Source organism: Phasianus colchicus, chromosome 6 (genome assembly GCF_987193195.1).
Source record: "Phasianus colchicus chromosome 6, bPhaCol1.hap1.1, whole genome shotgun sequence".
Taxonomy (NCBI): domain Eukaryota; kingdom Metazoa; phylum Chordata; class Aves; order Galliformes; family Phasianidae; genus Phasianus; species Phasianus colchicus.
Window position 1 is genome coordinate 15,427,975 of NC_143441.1, and position 27,761 is coordinate 15,455,735.

Below are 27,761 nucleotides of genomic sequence, written 5' to 3' on the forward strand. Positions count from 1 at the left end.
ATTCATGAAGATTTCCAAGGAAAATGTTTGCTTATGAGAGTATCAACTAGAATGTTGCCTTGGATAAATGATTATTCTTGGCAGGTGGATCCCAGCATGAATGATGTCAAAACTTAGAGGAATCTTGAGGAAGATGTTTGTTTTCTTATTTGGAAGTTTACTGTCTTCGTGACTGTGGTCATATGCTTTTAAGCACTGTATCTGTTTAGATGGTCAGTTTTTTAGTTCCATACTGAATTGCACATTTGTCAGTCTGCAGTCAGTTAAAATATTATGGAATCTTCTTTAATTTCTTTTTTTTTTAATGCCAAATCTTGCATTTAGGGCCAAAAAGAAGAAAATACATTGAGTCCACTTTATACTGAAAAGTGCAAAATTAAATACTTTTTCTAACAATTTCTTGATGACTTGAAAAGGAAGTAAATTGACTTGAAAATTCATGCATGCCAGTTAGTGATTCAAACAGAAAAAGCTAGAGGACATGTAGTGTTTTAAATCTTATTTAGTTACCTGTGCTCTGAAGCTTAATTAACATTTGTGAAATGCCAGAATGCTATCAGTAGTAAAATTAAGTAGTATTTTGTGAGTGACTTGCTGCTTCAGAATACTGGACAGACGTTGTAGCAGCAGTTTCTAGTGGAGAAAAGTTGATTTTAGGTTGCTTTTCTTTTATTATGATCAAATGAGACAGTTTATAGTGATTGTGTGTTGCTACAGACATATTGCTGTGTTTCCTTTTCTCTTTCTGCTTTCTGTCTTGAACTGATACTTTCTGTTCAACTGTATAGTAATCTTTGTTAAATATCTTAAGCCAGCGGAAAGAGAAACACACATTACAAAGGAAAATAATGAGATCTTATCAGTTGAGCACCTTGAACCAATTTGCCCAGTCTGCCAATGCTCAGGGGAGGAAGGAAGTGTGTTTTGAGTATAAGGTTGAGAGGTGCAGAGGTGGAGATGGTAACAATGCCACTTCACATAGAGTCAAGCTAGTGCAAAACTGTTGTCATGTCTGTTTTTGCAGTTAAATCTTCAGTGCAGATTTAAGCTTTCTCCTTCATTTCCTTCTCTCGTTTTTATCTGGGACAAGACCCAAAAGAAGTATGTGTGTGTTTTGCAGAGAGGCAGGGGTTAAGAGGAGGCAGACATTCAGCTGGAGCAGTTTGTCAGTGCACCCAACAGCTGGAATGCCTCAGCAGAGAAATGGCATGGGAACAAACGAGCAACCAGATCACTTCCCCAGTCTCCTTGATAGCGCAGGCACAGGAATGTTGAAGCCAGCACAGCGCTGCGAGGGGTACAGGGCAGGGGTGGGGAGATGGGTTAAGGCTGCTCGAGGCAATTTCAGCAGTTGCATTGCTGACTGTGAAAATATCCTTTGTTTCCTGTGGCCAAAGAATAAATTAAGGTGAAACCAATGCTTGTGTTTAATGAGCACTTCAGTCTATAGCAATTGGAAGGAGAGATGAGGGGTTGCTCATTGCCATGCAGTCTTGCCCTCTTTTTTTTTGGCTTTCTCACCCTCTCTTTGGAGTGGCCCAGTATAATTTTCTGCACTGGTAGTGCCGAGATGAAAAAAGTAACAAGTAATAAGGAGTGTCTGACAAGAAAAATGTGTTCCGACAGAATTATCACAAATCTGAAGCTTCAGGTAGGTGCAGTATTCCTACTTCTGTATTAAAATATTTATGGCAATTATATATGTTTTGTAAGAAAATCAGACCTTTTTTTTTTAATGGTAGAATAGGGAAAGGCAGAGACTGTACTTTTTGACTTCTGTCAATGGTAACCGTTCCAAAGAAAGAACAGTAAGTTTTTCTTTTTATGTAAATACAGTCATTTGAGTAGTGTACTTCTCTGAGATTTACTAAAAGAAGTTGTTTAGATTTAGGATGTTTTAGATAATAAATTATGTGAACTTAGAGCTGTTTATTATGGGATCACTAATTGTAAGCTACGATGATGAAACTAGACATGAAGGTTCGGGGCTGCTTTGTTTTTAATTCTGGAATTAAAATCTGCCAAGGAGAGAAATAGAATTATTGTCTGCAAGCAGTGGAAAACTTCAGATAGCGTTATTTTTCATTACAAAGTTGTGAAAATTTTCTTGTAGTCTTGGAAAGATCTATGGTAACATTAAGTAATGTGTTTCAAGACCTGAAGCTGTTTCAAGTGACTTGAAAATGAGTTCTAGGAATTTGAAACCTCTCCAGAAATGTGTGTTGATTTATTTTAAAGGAGGGACAGCAGGCACTTATTTGTGTTCAGCTATGGTGTGAAGCATCGAATCTTGAGAGTCAGCAATGACAGGGAATATTCAACAGCTTTAAAGCCATTGCAAAGTGATGCTGATTGGTTTGATGCCACAGAAGGTATAACTTAGTACTAAATTTCGGTCCTGTCATTATGGGATAATTATTTTCTGGTAATTTTGACATGAAATTTTAATGGGAAGAAGTCTAGTTGCTGAAAACAAAAATAAATCTTGGAGACTGGGTTCTGTACTCTATTTATGGTTGCTGGGAAAGTTTGGTACATATCCAGAGTGAAAGTATTTAGGTTAGAAAGGTTAAACATGGCTACTTGTTTCATAACTCTTCCTGTAAAAGATAAATGGGTCTAAATGATAAACTGCAATTATGTTTGGATTAAATCAATACTAGACTAATGTTAACACTTTCTACTGAAGCTGTATTTGTTGCTTTAGAAGAGCTAGAAAGGACAGTAGCATTTTAAAAAAGCATCTTTAAGAACCCTTAAAGTTCTTAGCTTGACATTAAACTCTTTGAGCTGCAAAGAATGGGCTTAAGAAGAATAACACCAAAGTAAGGGTAGAAGGCAAGAATAGTAGTGGCACAGGTACTTCATCCTGTCTTTAAAAAAAAAAAATTACAAAAAACCCCACCAAAAACGCACAACCAAAGCTACTCTATTAAGAGCCATATCTAAGGAAAGCTCTCTTAAACCTGAGTTGCTATGTTTGGCTTGGTATTATTAGGTCTCATCTTTTCAAATGTGGAGATGGTTTTTCAAGTAGATTTTTGGATATGTAGACTAGATCTAGCTTAATGGAAAAGAGGTATCTGCTAAGAATAACAGAAGACAGGTTACAGGCGTAGCAAAGATAAGGAGTTTACACAGAACAGAGGTTTTGTTCCAGTAGAAAATCTGAGGTTGAGTATCCGTCTCAGCAGAATAGTATTCTGTGGCGTAAATCCAAGAAGCAGCTTTCAAGAGTTAAGATGATTTACTAGCTACTCTAACACTATCCCGTGGCAGGTGTAAGTAGTGTTTACATTTGAAGTGACCCTGTTAGCTCTGATACCTTGATGGCTTAAAGCCGTATTTTTCCTCTAAGAAAACAGCTGTGCTTTTCTGTTAATCTTAGTTGTTAAGTAGATAAATAATCCTGCAGTTTTTCCTCCTTTAGAAGTGAACATTGTGTATCTAAGTGGAAAACTTTCTCTGCAAATGTTTTGCAGTTTAGTGTGTTGGGAACGGTTGGAAATTGTTTCAGTACTATAAAAAGGCTTAGGGGAACTAAGAGAACTTACTCTGTAACTTTTAGTGGAATGCACTGCTATGTTGATGTGGTTTTTTAGTTTTTAATTTAGGTGGTAGGTTTAATATCCTAACTTCTAGGTGCATCTTAATTGCAAGTATTCAAAAAGCCACAAATGTTTTCTGTAAAATGTTTCAGGAGAGCAGCTACAGGAGCAGTTGAATATAAGATGTAACAGGAATGTTGTCCTGTTCTGTAATAGCAAGCTGAACTAATTTAGACAGGTAACACAGAACACATTTCAACATGGTCCTCAAACTACAGAGTAAACATTTCAGCCTTTAGAAGACTTAAAAATGATCTTGAAAAGAGCCCTATTTGATGGGGGGGGGGGGGGGGAGGTGTAGAGGGGCAAAGAGTTTTGAAATGCTGTTTTTTGTGAAGTTGTACTTTTTCATGTGATCAAAAGTACAGTGCAGTGGTGTGAAACTACTTCTGAAAGCAAAAATTTAGGATGATCATTAATGGTTCTTGCAGACCACCTTTCATCCATCTTCTTCTGTGATATACTTGAATTTTAATGTTTAACAGAAAGCAAGCAAAAAAAAAAAAAAATCTATTCATGTACAGTACCAGTCAGGAATGTTAGCCATGCTCTGATTCATATGCAGCATCAACCAGAAGTTGATTTGCACAGTAATGTTCATTTTGTTCATAAATAAATGATACCTGTCTTTAGCTCTGCTCTGTAAGTCAGAAAAGTTGATGGTATTTTCCTATTATGACTTCTAATGCAGTCTTGATTAAATAAACGTTGGAGTTAGGTTGCATCACTACACCTTTGTCACACATGTGTTGAAATTTACACTTACATTTTTTTCTGTGGGAGTTGTGCATTTTACAGTCCACAGTCAAGTTCCACATGACTTGTTTTACTGTTCATTTCTACAATATTCAGATTTCTATGCAGAGAATAATTTTCCTCAACTTTCTTAAAGCATGCTGTTACTTACAGTACTAATTACAAAGGTAAGTCCTTAACAAATGTTGTCAAAACTATTTTCAGACTGCCTGTTAAGAAGGAAATGTGGCAACCTTATTGTATAGATATAAAACTCAATAGAGCACCCAAACTGACTAGACACAACTTTCAACATTCATGTTGTTGATATAAAGGCAGAAAACTATTCCTAAATTTTAGAACAGTCTTTTAGGGTATCTGCTTCTGATTCTGCCAGACTGAAAATTTTGGAATTTACTTGTGTGTTACTAGAGCTCTTGAAGTTGCCTGAGGCAATAAGGTTTATTTATTTATTAAAAAAAAAAAAAAACAATAAAAAACATTATAAGAACTACTGATAGGAGCTTAACAGGAAGTGAATGGAACAAGCATGAACTGCCTTGCTCTGAAATTCGTATTCCTGGCTAAATAACTGCTGCATAATCTCAGAATTCCCATGCAGATTTTAGTGTTTCTTCTTGAAACAAAATTATTTTTAAGAAAGATGCCATTGAAAGCAAGCCAATGCCTTTTACATAGCATAAAGATTTAAGATAAATATATAATGTAAAATGCACCAAGATGAAAACAATGCTATTTAAAAGTTTATGGCATAAGGTGTGTATTTATGTTTTTATTTGCAAACTTACTTTATCTGAGGGAGTATTTTGATACATCCAGTCAGAACACAAGCGTCCCAAGTTTTGTGAAAAGGTGGCAGCTTCGTAATCTGAAACATTTAAAAATGTTACTCAAGCATTAGAGCTGTGAAAGGGAAGTTTTATCTAATGGTACAATTGAAACTTAAAACTTTAAAATAAACTTGATGAGTCAGAATTGCTCAAACAGAGATTTTTGAAATGAGGCAGAAGATGCAGGAAATTATGCTATTCTGCAGCCCATTGTTTCTTGATGGCTTTTCATAATGTTTATTACTTTTAGTCCATTTGAAATTCATTTACAGTTAATGTTTCTAACTAGTTGAAACATAAAAACATCACACTTTACTAAATTTGATTTCTGAATACTTATCTTGTAAAGCAAGTGTGAAGGCTTTTCCTAAGAATGTGTAACCCTTATATGGGACAGGATTCCCTCTAATGTTTTTCTTACCTTACAAAGATCAGGAAATAGATGCACCTGGGGGGCAAGTTAATTTATTTAAAGACATTCTGCAGCATTTGTACAAGAGAGAAGAGATCTGTAACAAGAATGTATTTGTGACCATTAATGACATACAAAAACCTTTTTTGGCAAATGTTTCTTTTGAAGCCATTTATCAGAGCAGTGTGACGATTGCGTAAGCCAACATCCTTATAGAGCTTGGTATTCTTGGGAACTTCAGCCATTGTTCTTAATGAAACTTTTGCCTCAATTGACTAGTTTCTGAGTTTTCTACCCTATATACTTTTTTCTGAGTGTCACTACAGAGCTGGCCTGGAGGAGGTCCTTGAACTCAGAGCGTCATGCTCAGTTATGACCTGGTTTGGATGTGTGGTACGAGGGCAGGCATTTCCCTTGGATACCCAGTGCTGGCTTCTTCCCCAGGCTGCAGAGATGGCTGCTGGCTAAAGGCCACAAAGCCTTGGGACAGACCTGTGGGCATACGGTGCCAGAATCTCTTTGCAGCTCTGTCAGCTGGCACTAGGCTTTCCCCATTACTGTTACTACCTGCATGGCTGATGTAGTTACTGACAGTGCCTTCAACATTCAGAGCATTTTCCTCTTCTGACTGCTGCACCAACTCATATTTGATTTTAAATCTACAGAAGAAACCCACTTCTGTGTGTAATGAGAGTTGTGGAATTTATTGCTTCTGCTGGTCAGCATAATGTGATGCAGGCTTTCATTGTGTAGTGAGAAAACATTCTTTCTTACTAAGCTGCTTTACCATATGCTGTGCATATGAAAATTTTCAGTTATGCTTTTCAGTCTTATCTGCTCAGATATTTCAGTACAAAGATCATATTCTCAGATATGCTTAATTACTAGGAGCAACAGGAAATCTCAGAATAGGGCCCAGAAGGCTAAAATATCTTGAACTGTGGCCTCTAGCTAAGGCACATAAACCTTTGTGGAATAATTTATTTTATTCCTTTATATAAATCTGTTGAGAAAAAAATTGATTTCAGATATTTTATTCTCAAGGGAAGTGATAATCTCTGTCAAATAATTTTAACAAAACACAAAAAAAGACCCTTTGGTTATAATAAGACACTTTTTGTAGAAAATTGATGCTTGGAAAACCGAGGTGATCACATACAAACAGGCTTCTATGTGAAATAAATGACCTTTCCAGTTTCTTAAGATGTTGAAAAATAGCAGTTTCTGTTATGAAGTCTCTGTCATCAAGTGACTATGGGGAGCTTATAGAGAATGTGGAGTCAGTCTCTTGCCAGATATGCACAGTGAAAGGACAAGGGGGAATCGATGCAAAGATGGGGCAGATGCGTCATGAAATTGTTTTCATAGGGGGTTTGGTTGTATGTTGGAAGGGGTGGCCCAGAGGGACTGTGGAGTGTATCATTTCAAATACTCAAAACTTGACTGGTTGTCATCCTGAGCAACCTGATCATAAAGAAGCTTCAGCTTTGAAGTTGGTCCTCCTGCTTTGAGAGTTGGTAACAGCTAGTGAATCTTCACATGGCCCATACAACATTAATTAACATCTCTGCAGTTCAGATTTCGAAGGATCAAGATTTGAGAATGTATCACATTCCTTTTCACGTAGACAGAAACTTGGTTTTTATTGGTAACATGGGGAAGAATGTTCTCCTTTGTATGAAGCTTGAAAGGCATATAGTTATGAGCGATAGTTAGAAAAAAGGAATTCCTGTACGGAATCGTGTGTACACAGTTGCCACATCAAAGCATCCTTGATGTATGTTTTTGACTTTAGAAGTCTTCTATCACCATTTACATAGAACTCTGTGAAGAAATCAGGAAATTAAACACAGTGGTTTTTGTTGTCAGTTTTATAGGACTTTATATAAACTGACTTGCAGAGTAAGAACATCTAATTGAAATGTACAGCAAACTCCTAATATTTAAATTTGTTTCACAGGGATAAAGGCCTTAATAGTAAATACCCTTGGTGGATTTGAACAGCTAAGCTTGGATGAAGTCATGTTAGATTAAAATGAACAATTATCTCTTGAGTTCTGTATCGTTAAATTTAGTATCAGGCAGTGTAATAATTCTGTTGATGGTAGGTTTAATGTAATTCTTTAACAAGATTTGCTTAGGAGTGGTACTGTGGTACAGATATGTTTGTGTGAGTTAAGCTTTGAAGGTCAAGCAGTTGTACCTTTTAAGCTTTTAAAAATAATATTCAGGTAAAAGGCTGTGTTCCTTTTAAAGTAACATGGTCCCAATAATATGGATTCTGGCCTTTTAGACTTAACTGTCTTTATCTAATTTTTTTTTTTTCTAAGGCCTGGATGACGGGAACTGTTAGTCACATTACCCAGTTCATTGGGAATGAGGGAAGAAAATCTTGTTAATTATTGGAAATTGTGCTAGTAACTGTATATGTTCATTTTCCAGCATTAATTACTGCTATCTAAATAATGAAACCAAGGAAACACAGGCCTACTCAATACAACAGTCTTTATTTTCAGGGACTTTTTAGTGCTTTTCTTTGTGAAGTTAGAATTAAGGTTAATCTTGTCTAATTCGTGAGTGCTTTTGCCCTGCCTTTTTGTGTTAATGTACTTGGCAGCACTTTTGATTTCCTAGGTAGTAATAGAGCTTTCTTTGTTCATGCATGTCCATGATTTAAAAACAAACAAACAAAAAAATAAACACTTGGCTTCAATGGCCAAACTTGATTAGTGTATTGGACTTCCCATCTTCCTATAAATAAATAAATTGAGAGGCTTTTTTCACTGTTTCTTCTCTTTAAGTAACTCTGATAGGATCACATTGGATTATGATGTGTTTTACTTAATTGCTGAAAGTCATCTGGCTTGTCTGTATCTTTTGTTTGTCCTGAAATCCAGTGCAGATCTAGCTATTAGCTCACTCTGCAGGTATAAAGCAGGTACAAAGGTAATTGGAGAAAGTATTCGTGTTTCACACTTGCATGCCAAACAGTGTCTACAGGAGCAAATAGCCATTCACACAAGTTGCTTATGGGCAGTGAGGGCTGAGGGGTAGTATAAACCATTGGAAGGTTCATTCAGTGTCATTCAGCTGTGATACCCTGAAGGTAGAGTAGCGAACATCAATGAACTGTTGACTGTTTAACAGTATGTTTAATTAGAGCTTAATACATGCTACTTGACTCAGTAAAATATAACGTGCCCTCACGGTGTATGGTGGTGGGGATGGTTTGTGCACTTGCTGCTAATGGTGGTTGCAGTGGGCAGATCTGAGTAGGACCTGGTAAGTCTGTTGTCTCAAGCCTTGTCGGGTGTCCGTGTACTTAGTTATTGCATCTCTGTGGTATTGGTAACCTGGCTGCTGTTAATGGTGCCATCTAGCCATATTACATGTGAAGTTGATTGATTAACATTCAGGACTCATGTTGGTGATAATTGCTCTGAAATTACCTCTCACGCAGTAGTTATGGAGGGTAAGGTTCAGCTTCTTTTTGTAAGAAACTCATGAAGGATTCTCTGCCTATAAATAGGAGTAATAAATGCGTCAACAATTTAATCAATTTTCTACTCTTAATGGAAACAAATTATTTTTAATATGCTTCATTTCACATTTGGTCACAGTCCCAGTCAGTCAGGTCTAATTAAAGCTCAGTGTTCAATTTGCATCAAGAATCAAGTCTCGTAATTTGGAAAACAATCTTCAACAGATGAAACAAACATTGAGTTTGTTCATGGTTTTATTTTTTTGTTAGTCTTCTCTCTTGTGCAGTACCATGAAAGTACTGTTTTAAAATGTATTATGAAAAAAGATTTATATTTTGGGGAGGGCTTAGAGATTCTACTGGAAGGCAAATTTGGCATACTAGCACATTATTTTTCAAAGCACTGTAATGGACTGTTTCTTCAATGTCCTCGTAATCTCTCTGTCTCTCTCTCTGTCTCTGTGTGTGTGTGTGTGTGTAGTCACAACTCCTGGGGACTTGCTTGACTTCTGTAAATTTGCTGAATTTACATTTCTCTAAGAGGTGGAAAGCCACTTCCTTTTCCTTTTGCTAATGTCAGCCTTCTGTATTCAGTGTAATCAAGTATTCACTGTTAACCTCTAGGCTTATTGTTAATGTGATTCTTCCTGAAATTGTTGAAGAAGAAATTGAAAAGATTACTGTATATGCCAACTGTATTAGAATAAACATGGCAGTAGCTTGTTCAGAACAATTGGATTCATTTCTTCTGCCAGGCTGTTGATGCTAGTATTGCCTTAATGTAAAGGCCAAAGAGAAATAAGATGTTTAAAGTAAATGTTGTAAAGAGCTGTTTGCGCTGTTAAAAGATTCAAGAATCAAAAAAGGAGAGGAGAGAAAAATCCACAAAAAACTTTTTGTCAGATGTGTGATATGTTAGGCATAAATTTGCTTGTGTAAGTTTCTGTTACCTTCCTCATACTAAATTAATGGTTTATTTGAACATCAGGTTTACATAGGTGTGTCACATGATATTTAAAAATATTGACGGTTTGTTCAACTGTAGAAAACTACTTCTGACTTATAAGCTATGGGTAATTTCTTAATGAAGTTTGTATGATGATTTTCAGTAAACAAAAGGCATATCTTGTAATTTTTTCTACTGTGCTTCTGGTTCCCTGGTGTTTATCAGGCAACTGACAAACATTCCATGTTTCACAGAGGAGTTCTTGAATTGGGCCGCAATTTATTCTTACCCAGTTTACTTGGGAAATGGGTATAACACTAGTTCCTTGACACTGGGTAAGGGTAGAAGGCAAATGGTAACAGTAATTCAGTAAACATCATTTTCCCAAGTACTTTAGGATTTCTTTTTGTTAAATTCCATGTCTTATAGAATCCTGGAGTAACTCAGGTTGAAAAGACCTTAAAGATCATCAAGTTCAACTGCAGCCTAACCATGCTGTCTTTTTGACAGTGATGCTAAATTTTGGGCAGGAGGTCCTTTTGTGCATGTGTGTGTAATTGTTTTCTTTTCAACTTTCTTGACAGGCCACAGAGCTGTGTATATTGGCGTTCATGTCCCATTTGGAAAGCAAGGTCGTCGACGGCATAGACATCGTGGGCATAGACATCACAGAAGAAAAAAAGAAAAAGAAACTGATAGAGAGGATGGCAGAGAATCTCCATCATATGGTAAGACATTTGTCTGGAGTTCTTTGTGTCTCTTGAAAATAAGCTTATAATAGTTACTTTGCGCTCAAGCGCTTATGCTGTTTCTTTTATTCTTACTGTAATTGTGTTTCTATCTTCAATCAGGCAAACATTTTGTTGTGTTCTATATAGTCATGAAGTGTTGGGCTTCAGGTGTGTAAATGAATGTTCAGCAGCCTGCACTGAATTGGACTGGGCTTATAATACTCTTTTATCATAAAAATATTGGTTATTTGCATTAAACTCAATTTCTCAGATTTTGTGATCTTGTATTTTCTGTCACTCAATACTTTAAAAAATATGGATAGAGCTACAAAGCAGCATTTCCATGGTAACTTGATCCATGATCTTAAAATACTTACTTGAGTCTTCCAGTTGTCTGATAGTAAGGAATTGTACTGCCTGCTGAGATTTAGTTTTTATGGATTTCTTTGAATATGTTGGATTTGGGACAGGAATGATCTACTGTAGATCTTCATAGATAATAAATATTGTTTTCAAGAGCTTTTTTCAGAAATAGTTTATTGGATGATGACAACACTGCAAAAGCAGAATTTAATTCTGAGTTTATTAGTAATTCAGATCTTTCATCTGAATCTAAAAAATACTCTGGAAGATAATTTTCTGCTGCATGCTTCTTGCTGGGACTGGAAAATGTAACTGTTACGTTTTATTTCTTCTATAATAAAAGTGTGAGTTACTTTAGTTGTTGAGTTTCTCCTTTTCTTCAAGACACGCCATCCCAACGAGTGCAGTTTATCCTGGGTACTGAAGATGATGATGAACACATTCCTCATGATCTCTTCACTGAAATGGATGAACTTTGCTTCAGGGATGGAGAAGAGTATGAGTGGAAAGAAACTGCAAGGTAAGCTTAAGGTAGATTGTTTCAAGGTGTATCTTCTAGTGATTTTATTTGGAAGAACTGCAAGCTAGATCTGAGTTGGAATTTTCTTGAACTGTAGAAATTTTTCAATTCAGGCTCAGAAGACTGAAACTTCTACTTGTCAAATTCTGGAGAAATTAATATGGCTTCTCAAAAGACACTGAATTTCACTGTAGCTTTGTGAAAGCTACAGTGTTTGTTTATTAATACACGTGCTTAACCATGTAATGCAGAATTTACTGTCTCAGAAAATGTTGCTCTATTATTGTTGATAATAGTATCTTTTTTTACTCAAACCTAAATAATATTGGGTATTTACATATGTTGTTCTTAGGAAGGTCTTTCAATTTTTTGTTTGTTTTCAAAGATTGTGTGTGTGTTCTTTGTAGGAGGCCACAGTTGATTTTTTTCCTTTTACATGTGTTGTAATATGCACTCTTCCAGATGCAGTGCTTCCGATTACCTTATTGCATTCTGACTGTTGCAGAAATTCAGCTTCTATTATACCTGTGAATTAGAATAAAAGCCAATTAATAGTTAAACATTAATGTTACTTAACTCTTGAGTGTCTGACTTGGCACCCTAGAATCAACATTATATACAGTGCATTTCAGACAGTTTTTTAATCCTAAAATACAGATGAAACTAAGACATGCAGATCAAGTAACGTAGCACAATTCTACGCTGTTCTTATGAATTTATGAATAGATAGGTATTGTTTAAACCTGATGAAACAAAATGGACTAGAACTAAAAGACTTCAGTCTGGACGAAGAGCTAGATAAGTGTTCTAACTGTCAATCTGCTCAGCTTTCTGAGAAAGGAAAGTCAGCATGTACTGATATATCTCCCTCTTCAGCGTTGCTTAGAGCCACAGAGGGCAGGGCTTGCCAAGTTGTCTGTTTTCCGGGAGAAATATAAATATTTGTATGTGTATTCATTTCAGGTGGCTAAAATTTGAAGAGGATGTTGAAGATGGTGGTGATCGGTGGAGCAAGCCTTATGTAGCAACTCTGTCTCTACATAGTCTCTTTGAACTGCGAAGCTGTATTCTTAATGGGACGGTCATGTTGGACATGAGAGCAAACACACTAGATGAGATAGCAGGTTGCAGCAAAACTTTTTTTGGAATACTTTACTTCTAAATTTTAATCTCTACTTGAAATGCTTTTTTAAAATATTCTTGAAAATGAAGCATTGAAGAAATAGTTATGTACATCTGCAGTTTTCTTCATCTGGTTATAAAAAGCTGGTTTGTAAAAGCAATTGATCGTTAATTGAGTTTTATTAAATTAAATATAGAAGTAATCTTAGTTTATAAGAAAGATAGCTATTGCTTAATTCTGTGTAAACAGTGCTTTTTTTTTTTTTTTGATAGCAAATACTTTAGGTGGGTCTGTAACACATGAAGTGATTGCATAAATTGGTTTTAAGTTAATTTTTGGTGCCATTATGAAAGTATACTCTGCCAAGGATTATTATCCTACACAAGGCTATAAATGTATTATCTCGGTTCCCTGGATAGGTGTTCATAGTGTTCATAGTTTTCCCTTAAACAGGCAAGGAGTTTCTTTTGAGAAGGTAGCATAAGACCAGTGATTCCCAAAGGAGGTTGTACTGTACTGGCAAAGACTCTATGGCATATAATTTTGCTTGTAAAGCATTTTGAGCCATAACTTTTTTTCATTGTGAAAAGTTCTATGTGATTATGGCTTATCATTGCAGTTCATTGATGCACTAATTAAGAATAGAAAAATATGTTGAAAAGTTCTGTGTCATAGGGTAATGTTGGTTTGTGCAGGTGTGTGTGTTTCTAAATAAAAATAACTACATAATCACAGCGGACTTTCATCTGTGTGAGCATACTGATGAGATGCACCTTTGAAACTTGATACTGTTCGCCAGTTGATTCATCAGTTTTAGCTGATAAAACTAGCTTTCATTTTACATTTCCTTTTTTAAAGTGTGTGCGTCACAAGCCTCAGGAGCTCGAGTCATCTGAAAGTAACAGAAGTTACAGAATTCATCCTGTTATCTTACAACTTTCCTTCTAGTGTAGTTGTATACTTTCAAAACAGGGAACACCAGATTAAGGCTTTAAGGTGTCTGTTCTGCATTTTTTCTTTCTTTGTGTATTCACTTTTAGTTGAAAACACAGGTGTTTCTTTTTTGAAAGGAAGTTGTAATTGAAAGTAAACCATAAAATATTAAGTAGCTTATTTCTTAAAATTATATTATTAGTATTTTTGGATCTGCATTCTCTGTTCTGCTTATTTACTTGTTTAATGACATCTTTGAAAATTTCCTGTGGTTTCTTGAAGATGGCATTGGTGTTGAAAACGCACTTCTGTTTATCATATAGTTCATTTTTTTTCATATGATTTGTTGCAACTACAGTGTTTGGGTGTGTGGAAGGATAGCTACATATATAAACATTTCATTTTTCTGTTTTCACTGTTCTGTAGATATGGTCTTGGACAACATGATAGCTTCTGGCCAACTGGATGAATCCATAAGGGAGAATGTGAGAGCGGCACTTCTAAAAAGGCACCATCATCAGAATGAGAAGAAATTCAGCAATCGGATTCCTTTGGTTCGGTCTTTCGCAGATATAGGCAAGAAACATTCTGACCCTCACTTGCTTGAACGAAATGGTGAGATAAGTTGTAGTGTCCAGTTTGTTCTAACCTGTTACATAATGTTTTCACTGGGAGATGAAGGAAAATTCAGCTGATAGTTGCAGATAAGTGTTTTCATCTTGATAAACAATGAACTAATAGTAACAGAGTATGCCATGCGTAGCTGTGGATGATGTTTCTATATTTTTGAATTCACTCAAATGCTTCACTCCTGCCTGTGTATATAGCATGCATTATTATTTTGAAGTGTAGAAGTAGATGCACGTTAGCCCTAATGCTTTTTAGGGTACGCTTGAATAAAATATGTAACGTTTGAGGAATGTCATCGTTGTGGCATAGTTTCATATGCTTGTCAGGTAGCTACTGCTTGCTTTTTTAGTTTATGCAAGAGAATTTGCTTTGTGATCATGTTGCGAGTTCAGTGATGCTGCTGATTACTGACTTTTAATTTGGTGTTATTTTTACATGGTGAGAGAGCTCACTATTCTAATGGTGAAGAAATTACTTTTCTGTAGGACACAATTCTTGCCGTGTTTTCTGTAAAACAATCTGTCTGGGGGAGGAAAAAAAATGCACGAGAAAGGTATATGCAGTATTTTTAGAGACTTTAAACTGCAGAGCAGTTTACTTCTGTTTTTATGGCTTGTTTCCATTCTCTGTTTTTTTTCGTTTTGTTTGTTTTTATGCTTTGCATTAACTAAGCCATGTGAAATTTCAAGCTAAAGTTATTAGTACAGTGAAAACTTAATACTGATTTCATGAGTCATTCTGTGCAGCAACGTTCCTTTCCAGTCTTTGGAAATGTCTCATTTCTTAGAACATACGCTCTGCTTAGTCAAGTGCTTTTTGGGTTGAGTCCAGGTTCAGTATGTCTGTGGAGTGTTCTCTAGCCCGAACTTTCTGATGCGTGTTCTTAGCTAGTGAGTAAACAATGCATACTTTTCACTGATAGTTTCAGAATCAGTTTTTCCTAGAAAGGAAATGTGACTGATTAAAAGTACAATTTCTTCCATATAACTTCTGACTCATTCTTTTTTTGTTTAGCGAATGTGAAAGTTTCAAATACAGACTTGGTTTTACCCATCTTTTAACAGCTGTGTCCCCAGGGTTGATTTTTTCATACGCTTGTTAACTTTTCCTTTATCGTCATATAGCCACTCTCTACTAAACTGGTAAAACAAACACACATGTATAATAATTTTTAGGCACCTTGTACACGTGTGTGTTTAGTTTTAGGACATCTGATGTTCGTAACTCAGACATCCTTGCAAGTCCAGTGTAGTTGTTATTTGTAATGATTAATACAGATAAAATCAACCAATTTGCTTTGGCCCTCCTGACTTCGCTGTACTGCCATTATAATTGCTCAACTCTAAGACATCAGTTCTTACTTTAAATCGTTTGTATCTGTAGGACCCACTTTTCCATGCTGCAGGGGAATGTGTGTGACGTTTACCTAGGTATACTTTCTGTGCCTCTGTCTTGCAAGTTGTTCTGAAGTTGTCAAGTGTATTGGTCTCTGTAATCTTGCCTAGTACAAATCTGAGACTAAATATGTCTAGTTTGGTATTTTGGTTTTGCTTGATGGCATATTATGTGAAAATAGCATGGCTTTGATTTGGATTGTAGGAGAAGTAATTGTTTCTTTTCTCAAGGTGACTTACATCCCAGGTATTTTTCTCTCCTTTTTTGTTGTTGTGAATTGAACTAAACATTCTAACGGAAATATAAAGATGCAGTCCCTGTTCCTGCTTTAGAAAGAACTAGAATCCATGACAAACTGAAACCTTGAAGGACCTATGACAAGAATATTCTCTTTAACATGAAGGTAGTGGGGATGAATCCAGTGGAGACTGGATGGGGGAAGAAAAGTCACAATGAATTTTGGAGAGATGTGTTTGATTTTAGGCAATTTGGGGGTATTTGGTAAGTTGCAGTAAAGAAGATGGAGAAGGAATCATTTAAATTTCTCTTTTTGGCCTAAGACTATGTATTGAGACTACACTTGGCTAGAAAACTTACAATTAAACAAGACCTCTATAGGAAGACAGTAGCATGTAACATAATTTGATAATTCAATCGTGTTGTTTTTAAAAATATTTTCATAAAAATATTAATTATATATAATGAATGGAATTAATTGTGAACTCTTGTAATGTATTAACTACTAAAGATTTTTATGGTAGTTTTTCTTGATGGCATTAGAGGTAGCTGCTGTGTGATTTGGAATAAGGATTTTGAAGAGATACCATTTTTTAGTTTTGTTCTTATATTAAAAAAATTCTCGCCGATTTTAAAACAATATCTTCTCCCACATATCTTTGGTGTACTGATTAGTACTTTCGAGTAACTTCTGACTTCTCTAATGTCTAAAATCAGGTCTGCTCTTACCTTGTCTCACTTGCATGAGTATGACACTTTTGGCCCATAAAGCTTGCAATTTACTATGTAAATTGTTAATCCGTATTTGTTTCTCTGATTTAGTATGTCCCTGTTGTAAACCTCATGGTGTTTCATTTGTTTTATCTCAGGGGAAGGCCTTTCAGCCTCCCGCCACTCTTTGCGAAGAGGTCTCTCTGCCTCAAATATTTCCCTGAGAGGAGAAAACCGTTTGTCAGTTCTTCTCAATTACCTTCTTCCCTCTTCAAGAGCTGGAACCCCGGCAACCTCAAGGTGTACAACCCCTGTAACTACCCCTCAAAACACACCACCCTCCAGTCCTACCTGCAGCCACCCACCAACCACAAGTGCCCATCCAAATCCTCTTCAGGGCAAGGATATTCCTTCAGTAATTATCCACCCACCTGAGGAGGACTTAGAAGTGCAGGAAAGCCAGGAAGAGAAGACAGAGGAGAATGTTGGCAAAACACCAGGCAACTATCAAAATTTAAACTATCCACGTGTGATGCTTTGTGCATCAGGATCACTGCATTGTGATGTTTTTGGCACATAACTTGGGCACAAGGGATTGTGATAACAGTTTCTTCTGCCTGCATGTTTTATTTCTTCTCACTTGTGACTGTTTTCTTGTTCAGCACTTCTAACTTCTTAGCTTTTTAACAAAAGCTCGCAAAAAAATTACTTATTTAACCTTCGTTGGCGTAGTTGAAAGGAATAAGGTTTTAAAACATAATATGTAAGCAAAATGCCAAAGATGTTGGCCTTTTTCTACCACTCACTTACAGTCCATGCCAGGTTTTGTTTTTATTGTATTTTTGTCAGTGGATGAAGTAATATTTAACACAAGTGATTGATATCCAGAGCTAGCTACAGCAGTTAAGTATTAGAGAGGACTATCAAAAGAATTGGGAAGGATGCAGTAGTCAATAGTATCTATAGATTAGTTTTATTATGAAATTGTTGAGCAGATTTATTTTTGCTTTTGTGCTTTTAAAAAACAGGACCATTATAAAATGTAGCAGTTTGATGGAACTGGCAGATTCAGTGCATCTATACCTGCTTCCAGGTAGCTTTCCATTAGTGAAGTGTTTCAATATCAGACATTATTTTGTTGTTTGATATGCAACAGTAAGGTAAGGTAGTTCAGAACATTCCTAGGTCAGAGCTCAGTAATTTATTAGCTGGCTTACTTACTGGATAAATCTTGTTCTTTAAAGGGATAATCTTGCTTTTTAGCCTTCAAGCTCCTGCTGATTTATTTTTTTCTTTCAGAACTTCATTCCTGCCATAATCTAGCTTTTAGGTTTTTCTGCTTTGTATCTATGTGTATTTAAAACAAAAAACAAGAGAAGCTGATTTCACCCAAGTCTTTCATTGGGGAAGTTTTGCTTGCTTTCCTTCCTTTCTTATTTAGTAATTAGATTGAAAGATTACTGGAACTTAGTTCCCTCTGAACTGCTGCTGTGCACAGACTGTATTTGAAAAATACAATCTGTTTTGTTGTTTGTATGTATTTAGTGTAAATATCCTTTATTTATTTATTTTTTTACCCTTCCAACTCTATCTGTTCATCTCTTTACTAGGATTAGCTTCAAGGTAAAACAGAGCACACTGCTACATAGAGCATTAAAAATAAGCTAACAGAAAAGGCTGTGGTTATCTGTCTTTTCACATTTCACAGCCAAGCTGCTTGAATGGAAAGAGTAAATTATTTTACAGACTATCTTGAGTTGATTAGAGACCTCCAACCTTACTTCAATTCAGAAAAGTGAACTAAAACCCCTCTCTGCCTCCATCAAGGAAAATAAAAAGAGAATTCACGTGAAGACCAATCTCTCTTATGAATGATCTTTCTAAGATACTTCTGTTTTTTAATTAACAGCTGTAATTAGTTTTCAGTTCTCTTATTTTCTACTCGTCTGACAGGAATGCCAGACCCAAGATCTCAAGAACCCAACAGGAGGCAAACAAATGATTGATAGTAATAGTATCAGGTATTCACTATTAAAGTTTTCCACCAGAATCTCCCAAGTCACATTCAGATTACTTTTGTCCCTCAAGGGGTTGATTCTTGTAACTGAAAAATCTGAAAGGGATGATTTCCCAGTTAGTCCATAAGTAAATGTCTTTCCAAGGAAAGATGAACACCAATAATGATGGAATACATTTTTGTTTTCTGTTTGTTTTCTCCCCACCCCCAGTTTTTGAGACATTGTCCGACCACAGAGAGACGTCTTCCTTCCAGATGCTTTGGAGGACATTCTCAGACTGTAATTTCTGGCCTGTAACTGAACTAATCTCTGTCTTGTGAGACAGACTCAGAAGGGACTTCTGAAGCAAAAGTCATCTTTATTGTCAAAAAACCCCACTTGTCTGAGTTCATTCCATTTAGGGATCATGGTCTGTAATTTTGAAGCTTGCATACTTTTTCCACATCTTGATGATTGAGGTTGCCTTCTCTCAGTGAAGTGTTTTAATTTGCTAATAGATGGCTTTCTTCTTTTCAGCATTCTTCTGTCCTTGTGCTATTCAGTTTGTTTTCTTACTCTTTTGTAAATAGCTGGAAGGATACTGAAACTGTGATTTACTGTAAAAGGCAGGAGGTGGGCACACTCTCAAACTGCCACTTGATTTTTATCAACCAGTCATCAGTTGATATAAAGTAAAGCAGGCGAAAGATACCCTTTAAAATTCTTTTCTTTTGTCATCTCTCAAGAACAGCTTTATTTTTTTCAAACTTTGAAATGGTTGCATTATGAATTTCATAGGATGAGCTAGGAGGGCAAATGTCTCACAGCTGAAGATGAACACTTAAAAGTTTAGCGATGTTAGTGAATTGTAATCCCTGTGAGTAACAGCTAAGGAGCTTGTTACACGATATCCCTTAATTCACTACTAATTGTGTTATAAAGCTATATAAAATAATGCTCTGAACAACTTTTGTAAAAGTCTACTAACTGAAAATAAGTCAGAAGGCTTTTCCATATTTGATTTCTAGAAGTATGTCTTTTTTTTTTCACCCACTGCATTTTAATTTAAAAAGAAAAAAACCTAAATATTTCTTCAAGGAGAAATGTGATGTAACTTTGTCTTTAAAACTTTTCTATTCAATAACTTGTCTGTATGGACATAATTATGTTGGAATAGTCATGCTTAGGTGTTGAGTTCAGAGTGGAAGGGTAGAAAGTGATTATTATTGGTTGAACTAACTGAGTATAGTATTTATAATGTTAACTCATTACTTGTGCATGGTTAGATTTCACAAAGGAAATTACAACTTATTAATGTCATTTGCTTTTTTGCTTCAGGAAAAACTGACCACACCACTTAAACTCGTATAAGCTATAGAATTGAAAATTAGTGCTTAAGGCTTTGACCTGCATGTTTTTGATTGATGATGGCACTTTGAAAGAGTTTTTTGGAAATAAATTTGGGGAACTAATAAAATGAGTTCAGTTGTAATTTGAAATGTTAAATAATATCAAGTTGCTAAATAATAAGCATGGAGGGAAGCAACCTTGCATTTCCAGCAGTAGTTAGAGTAGAACAGTAGCCAGAAGGCAGCCAGTGAGGACTTTGGTTTTATTTTGACTGGAATGATGATTGATCTAAATACAAACTTTCTTCATAAAATAAAGGCCTTAAGCTTTAGGCTTTGTTTAGTTGTTGCTTTGGAAGCATGTTAAAGCAAGCTTAACACCACATCCAAAAGGTCTAGTTTAGACAGTTAATGCAAAATGCTCTTCTGATGCACATTAAACTGAACAAAGGAACACTCTGTATTAAAAATTAAAAAAAAAAAAAAAAAAAAAAAGATTTAGGTTTAGTTACACATCCTTAGACCAGTTTAAGTGCTACTTACGTAGGGCTGACTGTGGCAGCCTGAAAGTCAGTATATTGGAACACTTGGGTCACTTTATTTTTTGCACCCTTCACTGAACATGGAATTCAGTGTTAGCTTAGCAAGCCATGCAAAATTATTGTGTCTTGGTGTAGATATCAGAGGGATGTTGTACATTTAACTTGAGTATCTTCACTGTACATGACTCTTCAGCTAATATGCTGAAGAGATGATTTAGTACAGTAATCATCTGGTTGGATTAATACTAAGAGCTTTGTTGTGTTGATTGAAGTCACGGTTTGTATGTACAAGCTATTTGCTTGTATGGGTTTAGTTTACAACCAGGGTATTGCTTCTTATAGTCGTAGCCTGAAGTTTGCCAGTCTTTTTACAATTGAAATACCTGCTACACAGCAAGGTTATAGTTAACAGGTGTTTGGTATTTAAGGTCTTCTAAATATAGTGAAGATGCTGTCTAACAACTACTGGGGTGGTTACAGTTAAAATGTCAGCATTTGTTAGATTTTTCTACCATCAGAATCTTTCTTACTTTCTCATGACGGCTCTACAAATGGCCATCATATTGCCTGAGGCAATATTTACTTTTTATTTATTTTAATCATATTGTTACTTTGAGAGCACAGTGAATTGTTAATGTTGCATTTTTGATACTAATGTGGAGCACTCTGAATAACTTGCACATTTGCTTTAAGTGAGCTGCCACATCTAGTTTTAATATGTTGCATCCTTGGTTTGCTTTCAATGCCATTTTGAACTTATCTCCTTTATTTGAACTTAGGGCTGTTAGCATCTCCTCAGTCAGCACCTGGAAATTTGGACAATGGGAAGAGTGGAGATGTTAAAGGTACTGGGACAGGTGGAAGCAGAGAAAACAGCACTGTTGATTTTAGTAAGGTAAGTCACATTAAATGCCTTTGTTTTTAGCACAAGAGCTATGTAGCAAAAATTGCATTAGCTCTTACTGCAGTCTTAGTTGCATACAAGTTGTGTGTAGTATCAGAATGTGGCGTATGCTGTATATGTCAAATATTCTTAACTCTATGGGACTGAACTTTTAGTTTGATGGTTGGTGAACTTTTTGATATTTTGGTAACTTAATAAATGTAGCCTCTGTACTTTCTTTTGTAGAAGGTGGTGTTTTCAGGTCTGCTATAAAGATGTATAAAAGCAATTTGGAAGTGTGTTCTCCCAGGTGCTTTTATTTGGGGGCATGCACGTGGCTTTTAGAGGGAATTCATTCTTTGTTTAAGTTTGCTATATAAAAGTTACTGTTCATCTTAATCACTAGGAGTGCATAGTATCACATTCTGAATCAAATCTTTTGTACTGCTTTAAATTAATTCCATGCCTCTTTGATAATTAAAATTAGCTGGGTAAGTTGCGTTGTGGCCATTACTGTAAAAGTCAGTCTGTAGTGTCATCTGCATTGTGTAACACTAAGAACATTGGTTTTCCACATTAAATAATTATGCTTAACAAAGGGAACTTGCACCGCAGTTCTCATCTGATGATAGCAGGTGCCATTTATTCCTGCTTCTCTGTCACAGTTTTTGTGTTTTTGCTTGGCCTGTCCTTCTGTACACCTGCCTTGTCTCCTGTTGGGCAGGAGTCAGTCTCCTGGCACTGTAGTTGTGGCACACTTGGTGTGGGACTCAAGAGGCCATCTGTAAGTTCTCTAGATAGCAATGTAATTGGTGCTTGTGCATGTATGTGTGTGGACAAAGAGTTCATGTGCTTTTCTGAAATTATGTGCAGAAGTGAAAGCTTAGATCTCTCAACTGTCATTCTTCATGGATGAGATGTAAATATACAAATTCTTTTTCAAAATTACAACTTCCTTATATATTTGAAATACACAACTGTGAAATAACTAACTGCATTCCAGAAACAATGAGTAATTACATGAACTCTCAGTAGCTAATTATGCTTAATTTAAGTATGTCCTATCGCAGTATGTCTGTCTTGATAAGTAATCTTAGAAAGATGATTATGCAGTCTGGAGTCTTTTAGAATATAGTAGGAAGTAGTAATCGTACCTTACACAAAATAATTTATTGTTAGTGACTGGCAGGCTGATATTTTATGCATATGTCTGTCCTTTCCGTATTTTGGAATATTTATTTTGCTTTTGTATTTTTCTTTGTAGCTTTTATGTCTAGTAAATAACTGATAAGCAAAAATTTTGTTATAGAGTTTATGTTAACAAATGCACTTGTTTCATTTTCACATGACTAGGTTGATATGAACTTCATGAGGAAAATTCCTTCAGGAGCAGAAGCATCAAATGTGTTAGTGGGAGAAGTAGATTTTTTAGAAAGACCTATTATTGCTTTTGTGAGGCTCTCCCCTGCTGTGCTTCTTTCAGGCCTCACAGAGGTTCCGGTACCTACACGGTAAATAAATGCCTGGAAAGTCTGGCTTTACTTTTCATATAAGTAAACTTGTAGTATAAGTTTAATAATATTTCAAATCTCAAGTAGAATACATACAAAATCACAGACTATCAGCTTTGAAAATCTAGACGTATGTTTAACAGTGTAACAGGTTATTTGGTCATACCTCGGCCCTAGAGGAGATAACTTCATTTTCTGTAAGCATTGATGCATTGTTGCATGAAACAGTATGGTGTTTGACAGAAGTCTGTAAATATGTGGGTTTTATTTACTTATTTAAAAAATTGCCAAAGTGCGTGTTTGTCTTCGTTGTTTTCAGCATATCCACTATAGCAGCAGGTAAAAATAATCTTGGCAGTGTTTTCTTCAACATCTCAGAATTTTTAGATGGTAGTTACCAGAAGAGCTCACAGTGTTTCTTGGGAAATTCAAATGGAGCTAAAATTTTGCTGTCTTAAATTTTTCAGAATGCTTCAGACTGGCTTATATGGAATAGCATATTTTATTCTGAAGATACAATCTCAATTTTGGTTATTGTAGTTAAGAAAAATAACATGGAGCTTTTTGTGCCTTGAAATGAGTGTGCTACTTTTTTGACGTGGGAACATTGTTTTCATGGAATATAGTAAAAACATTTACTGAAGTTTACTGATCATTTTATATCTTTTTGAACTTCTAAATATTAGCCTTGTTTAAAAAAAAAATTCCCTTTCACCTTTTTAGGTAAAAGTAGTCCAAAATGTAGAATCCCTTCCCTTCTGCTGACGCAGGATATAAGTATGTCTGATGTGTTGCTTGAAATACATCTATGTATTGTCAGAAATTGAGAGAGGTTTGACTCCCATTTAGGGGCGATCATCACAAAACTGAGAACAGGTCCTAAAGCTCTGAGGCCCTGACTGTGGGCTCTTTGCCAGTGAGAAGGCCAGAAGAAATACTCATTGCATTGCAGCCTGTGGATTTTTACTCTGTTTTTTTTTTTTTTTTAAATATGTATGTATATATTTATTCAGCTTCTTACAATAAATATGTATATTCAACCTTTTACAACGAATATATACTTATTTATTATATATTTATTTGTTATAAGAAGTTGAAAAATTATATCTAATTAATATTTCAAAGTAATTTTTGTTCTAGATTTGAGTTCCAGTATTGACTTCAAAGTCTTAGTTTTGTGGTAGTGTGTAAGATCTGAAATGGTAAAGAAGACCAGTAGAGTTTCTTGAAACATTAGTTTGAAAGAAGCCTCTAAATATATTCACATCAGTAATCCCAAATCTTATTGGTTGATTTCTCCACAGGTTTTTGTTTTTATTGCTGGGACCAGCAGGAAAAGCTCCACAGTATCATGAAATTGGAAGATCAATAGCAACACTTATGACAGATGATGTGGGTGATGTATTTTAAACACCTGTAGATAAAGACTCAAATACTGTATTTACTGACTTGTTAATAAATGTTTTAGGGAGTGGCATGCTAAAGAAAGGGAATTAGACTGGCTAAATGAAGAATAGTAAAAAGTTTTCTTGTGTTAGTGAATTAAATGGTAGTAAAATGTTTTTTTTTTTTCCTCCTGCTTTTCTTGTGGAATTGCCTAATGTATTTCAGAAAAGCTATCTTACGTCTGATAAATGTATTCTATTTTCATATTAGGAAATAAAGCTATTAACTAGAGCTGCATCTGATATGAGTGGCCTTATCAAAAATGACAGCAAACTACATGAGTGTTTAAGATGAAATTTAAGAGTGCATTCATTTGAGTCATAGCAGGTATTTTCTGTCAAAGCAGGATTGAATAATTAATATGTGTATTTTACTAAGAATTTGTAGCCATATTCTTAGAGCCCTGCTGGACAGTTTTAAAGTGCATGGTGACTCAACTATGGTCATTTTACTGAGCAAAATTAGGGTGTTTTAATACTCATCTTGTATCGAGCGCCATCTACTGAATTGAGAAATACTAAAGCTAAATATCCTAATAATTCTTCACTCTTGTAAGTTTGGAAATGTAAACCAGACTGCTCATTTTACAATGGGCAACTGATCCGTGATATAGTGTTTGTTCAGCACGCTTTAGTTGCTCATTCTAGTTTTTAGGTGGCCTGATTTTCAGGAATATTGTAGAACACTGAAAAAATATTCAGTGGCTAAAAAAGACATATAAAATACAAACAGGCTTTAATTTATCTAATTTACTGTTGGAAATCTTAAATGTTAGGTCTTTGGAGATTAATAGTTCAGGCTTCAGTATGTGCAGATACAATTTAGGATCATCTTCTGCAAGTGGTTTTTAATAGCAAAACTAGCAGGTTTTTTTTCCTCCATGTAAAATGTAGAGTTTGTGTTGTAGTAACCTGTGAAACAGTATAGCTTAGGTGGGGTTTGGTTATTTATTTATTCATTTATTTATTTATTAACAGTAAGAAGATTGACTACTTGTGCCTCTTTAGAGGTTTTTAAGGTTGGATTGAGCAGGAGAAGGGACAAACAAAATTTCTCAAGAAAAAATGTTTCTGTTTAAAGCTTGTTTACAGTTTTGCTATTGTTAGTTTTTCTTGTTTGCTTTGTCCTCATTTAGCACAGTATAGCATTGCAGTGACAGCAGAGCAAAATTTTAGGGCAGTACAGCACTAATTTGATTTACCGGATATTGAAGATTATAATTTTAATAAATTTTAGAAGTTTTTGTTTTTGAAGATGAAACAGCCTTATTTTATGATCTATAAAGGTTTGCATATGCATTGTCTTTAATGTAAAAGTGTGCAAGACTTACTACCGAGGACCTTTTAGAAATTTCCCGTGCTTTTTTAAAAACAATCAAGTGTTCCTTATAATCATTTCTCATTCAAAAATTTAAAGAAATAATAATTGATTGTTGGGTGCTTTCTCTTTGTAGGTTTTCCATGATGTTGCCTATAAAGCTAAAGACAGAAATGATTTATTATCAGGAATTGATGAATTTTTAGACCAAGTGACAGTACTACCTCCAGGAGAATGGGATCCATCTATACGAATTGAACCACCAAAAAGTGTTCCTTCCCAGGTAAATAAATAAATAAAATGGAAAATAATCTAGCAGGGAGCCCCAATGCATTTCCAAATGCAAGTTAATTGTTCACTGAGTATTAACTTCAGTAAAGTATCAAGAAGGCTGTCAACAATTTGTAAGAAAAAGTAGATCATTTGTTCATTTATGAAAAAATATTGGATCAGTTTCCAGCTTTGTTTTTAAGAAAATTGTATTTATTTCCTTTGTGAAATGAGATTCTGAGGTGAAGGAAGAGTTGTAACATTGTACCTGTGTTCATACTATAAATTTTATTATTAATCTAACAATGATCAGTAAGAATATTGTAATTCTTATAAAAACTTTATTTGCGTACACCATTGATTGAAAACAAATTTTAATGTATATCAGCTAACAAATAATGTTTACTGAATGTTTATGGTATAGATAAATGTAGGTCAGGAGCGATCCCTTGTGCCACAAGACTTAGAATTGAGAGCAATGGAGAAGTGTTACATTAGGGAGCTGTGGCTACTTCCCTTTCTTATTGTCTACAACTACTGCAGGGATCAAAAGTAGAGCAGGAGACTGATGCTCTTAATCCAGAAGGCTGATGCTGGTGTTAAACTGCAATCTAAGGAGTCAGTGAAATGGAGAGGGAGCAGCAGTGCAGTTTATTTCATGAGTAGTGCGAGCCTACCTCTTGATGTGTTTCCAAAAAAAGCCCCCCAAAAAACAAAACAAAAAAAAATACAAAGGGTGATGTTTTTTTTTTTTTTAAATTGTTTTTTGGGAATGCAAGATTGGCTAAGAAACATATGAGGCGCCTGCTGAACAGAGGAATGATTTCTCATTTATACTTCACTAAATACTGTATTTGTTATAAACTGAGGTCAGTTTCTGATACTAGCTGGAGGCTACTGCTCTGGAAATGACTGAGGGAAAAACAACAGCTTTGATTTCAAGGCCACATCGCTGAGTCTTTACTGTGTTTTGAAAAGGCGGACTTTGTTTCATCATATCTCAGGGGAGGTAATTGTTGTAGAAAGGGAAGTTTTACACCATTGTGTAAGCCACTAATAAGATCTTTTTGGGAGTGTTGTACATCTCTTTTCATCTGCATTTAATAAATAATGGGCTTGGCAAATTAAAAACTGGTGATCAGTAGGGGATATGGAAATGGTTTGGAAGACGTAGAGTTTCTCAACACTCTATTTAAATCATTCCTAGTTCAAAAGCAATCTTTTCAAAATGTGTTTGTGTTGGGTTTTGTTGTTGTAGGAGAAAAGGAAGATACCTAAGTTTCCAAATGGATCTACTCCTACAGGAGAGACTCTCAAAGAAGAAGGTCATCATGCTGGACCTGAACTTGAGAGAACTGGAAGGTGTGTTCTCTTTCCTAAATACTAGCTACCACAAACAAATAGAAGTGATAAACCTTCTCAGCCTTTAATGATGAGATTTGAACAGAAAAAAATACAGTACGCATCCATTTTCCTTTTCAAGTGTTGGGTTCTTGCCTGTAAATGGAAATCTGCTTGAAGTATTTTCAAGCCCGTGGCAATATTACTCAACACATTTGTGAAGGATTTTGGATAAGATGCTACCTAATTTAACTGAATTTTAAGTATTTTTAATTTAAAATTATCAAGAGCATGCGATTATTGTAATTATAGTAGGAATGTACAGTTTTCAATATTGGGCTAGCTACTAAAAATTTCCATTAATGCAAACCTATTTTATTGAACACGTATAAAGCCAAACGGCAAAGAATACAAAGTGGTGGGAAAAAA

At 35.4% G+C, this 27,761-nt stretch overlaps 1 protein-coding gene across 5 annotated transcripts in view; it reads left to right on the forward strand.

Moving 5' to 3' along the window:
- The window catches only part of SLC4A7 (solute carrier family 4 member 7), an 82,217-nt gene that overhangs the window by 32,906 nt on the left and 21,550 nt on the right, over nt 1-27,761 (forward strand). For 3 of the 5 annotated variants that reach the window (XM_031590241.2, XM_090142529.1, XM_031590240.2), the window contains exons 3-11: nt 10,618-10,761; nt 11,512-11,647; nt 12,611-12,771; nt 14,130-14,318; nt 21,344-21,459; nt 22,801-22,958; nt 24,263-24,350; nt 25,858-26,004; nt 27,250-27,353. In XM_031590241.2, coding sequence (XP_031446101.1) covers nt 10,618-10,761; nt 11,512-11,647; nt 12,611-12,771; nt 14,130-14,318; nt 21,344-21,459; nt 22,801-22,958; nt 24,263-24,350; nt 25,858-26,004; nt 27,250-27,353 — 1,243 coding nt within the window. Of the gene's footprint in view, nt 1-10,617; nt 10,762-11,511; nt 11,648-12,610; nt 12,772-14,129; nt 14,319-16,834; nt 17,177-21,343; nt 21,460-22,800; nt 22,959-24,262; nt 24,351-25,857; nt 26,005-27,249; nt 27,354-27,761 lie in introns of all 5 variants that reach the window. The other 2 variants (XM_031590242.2, XM_090142527.1) reach the window with 2 other exon arrangements.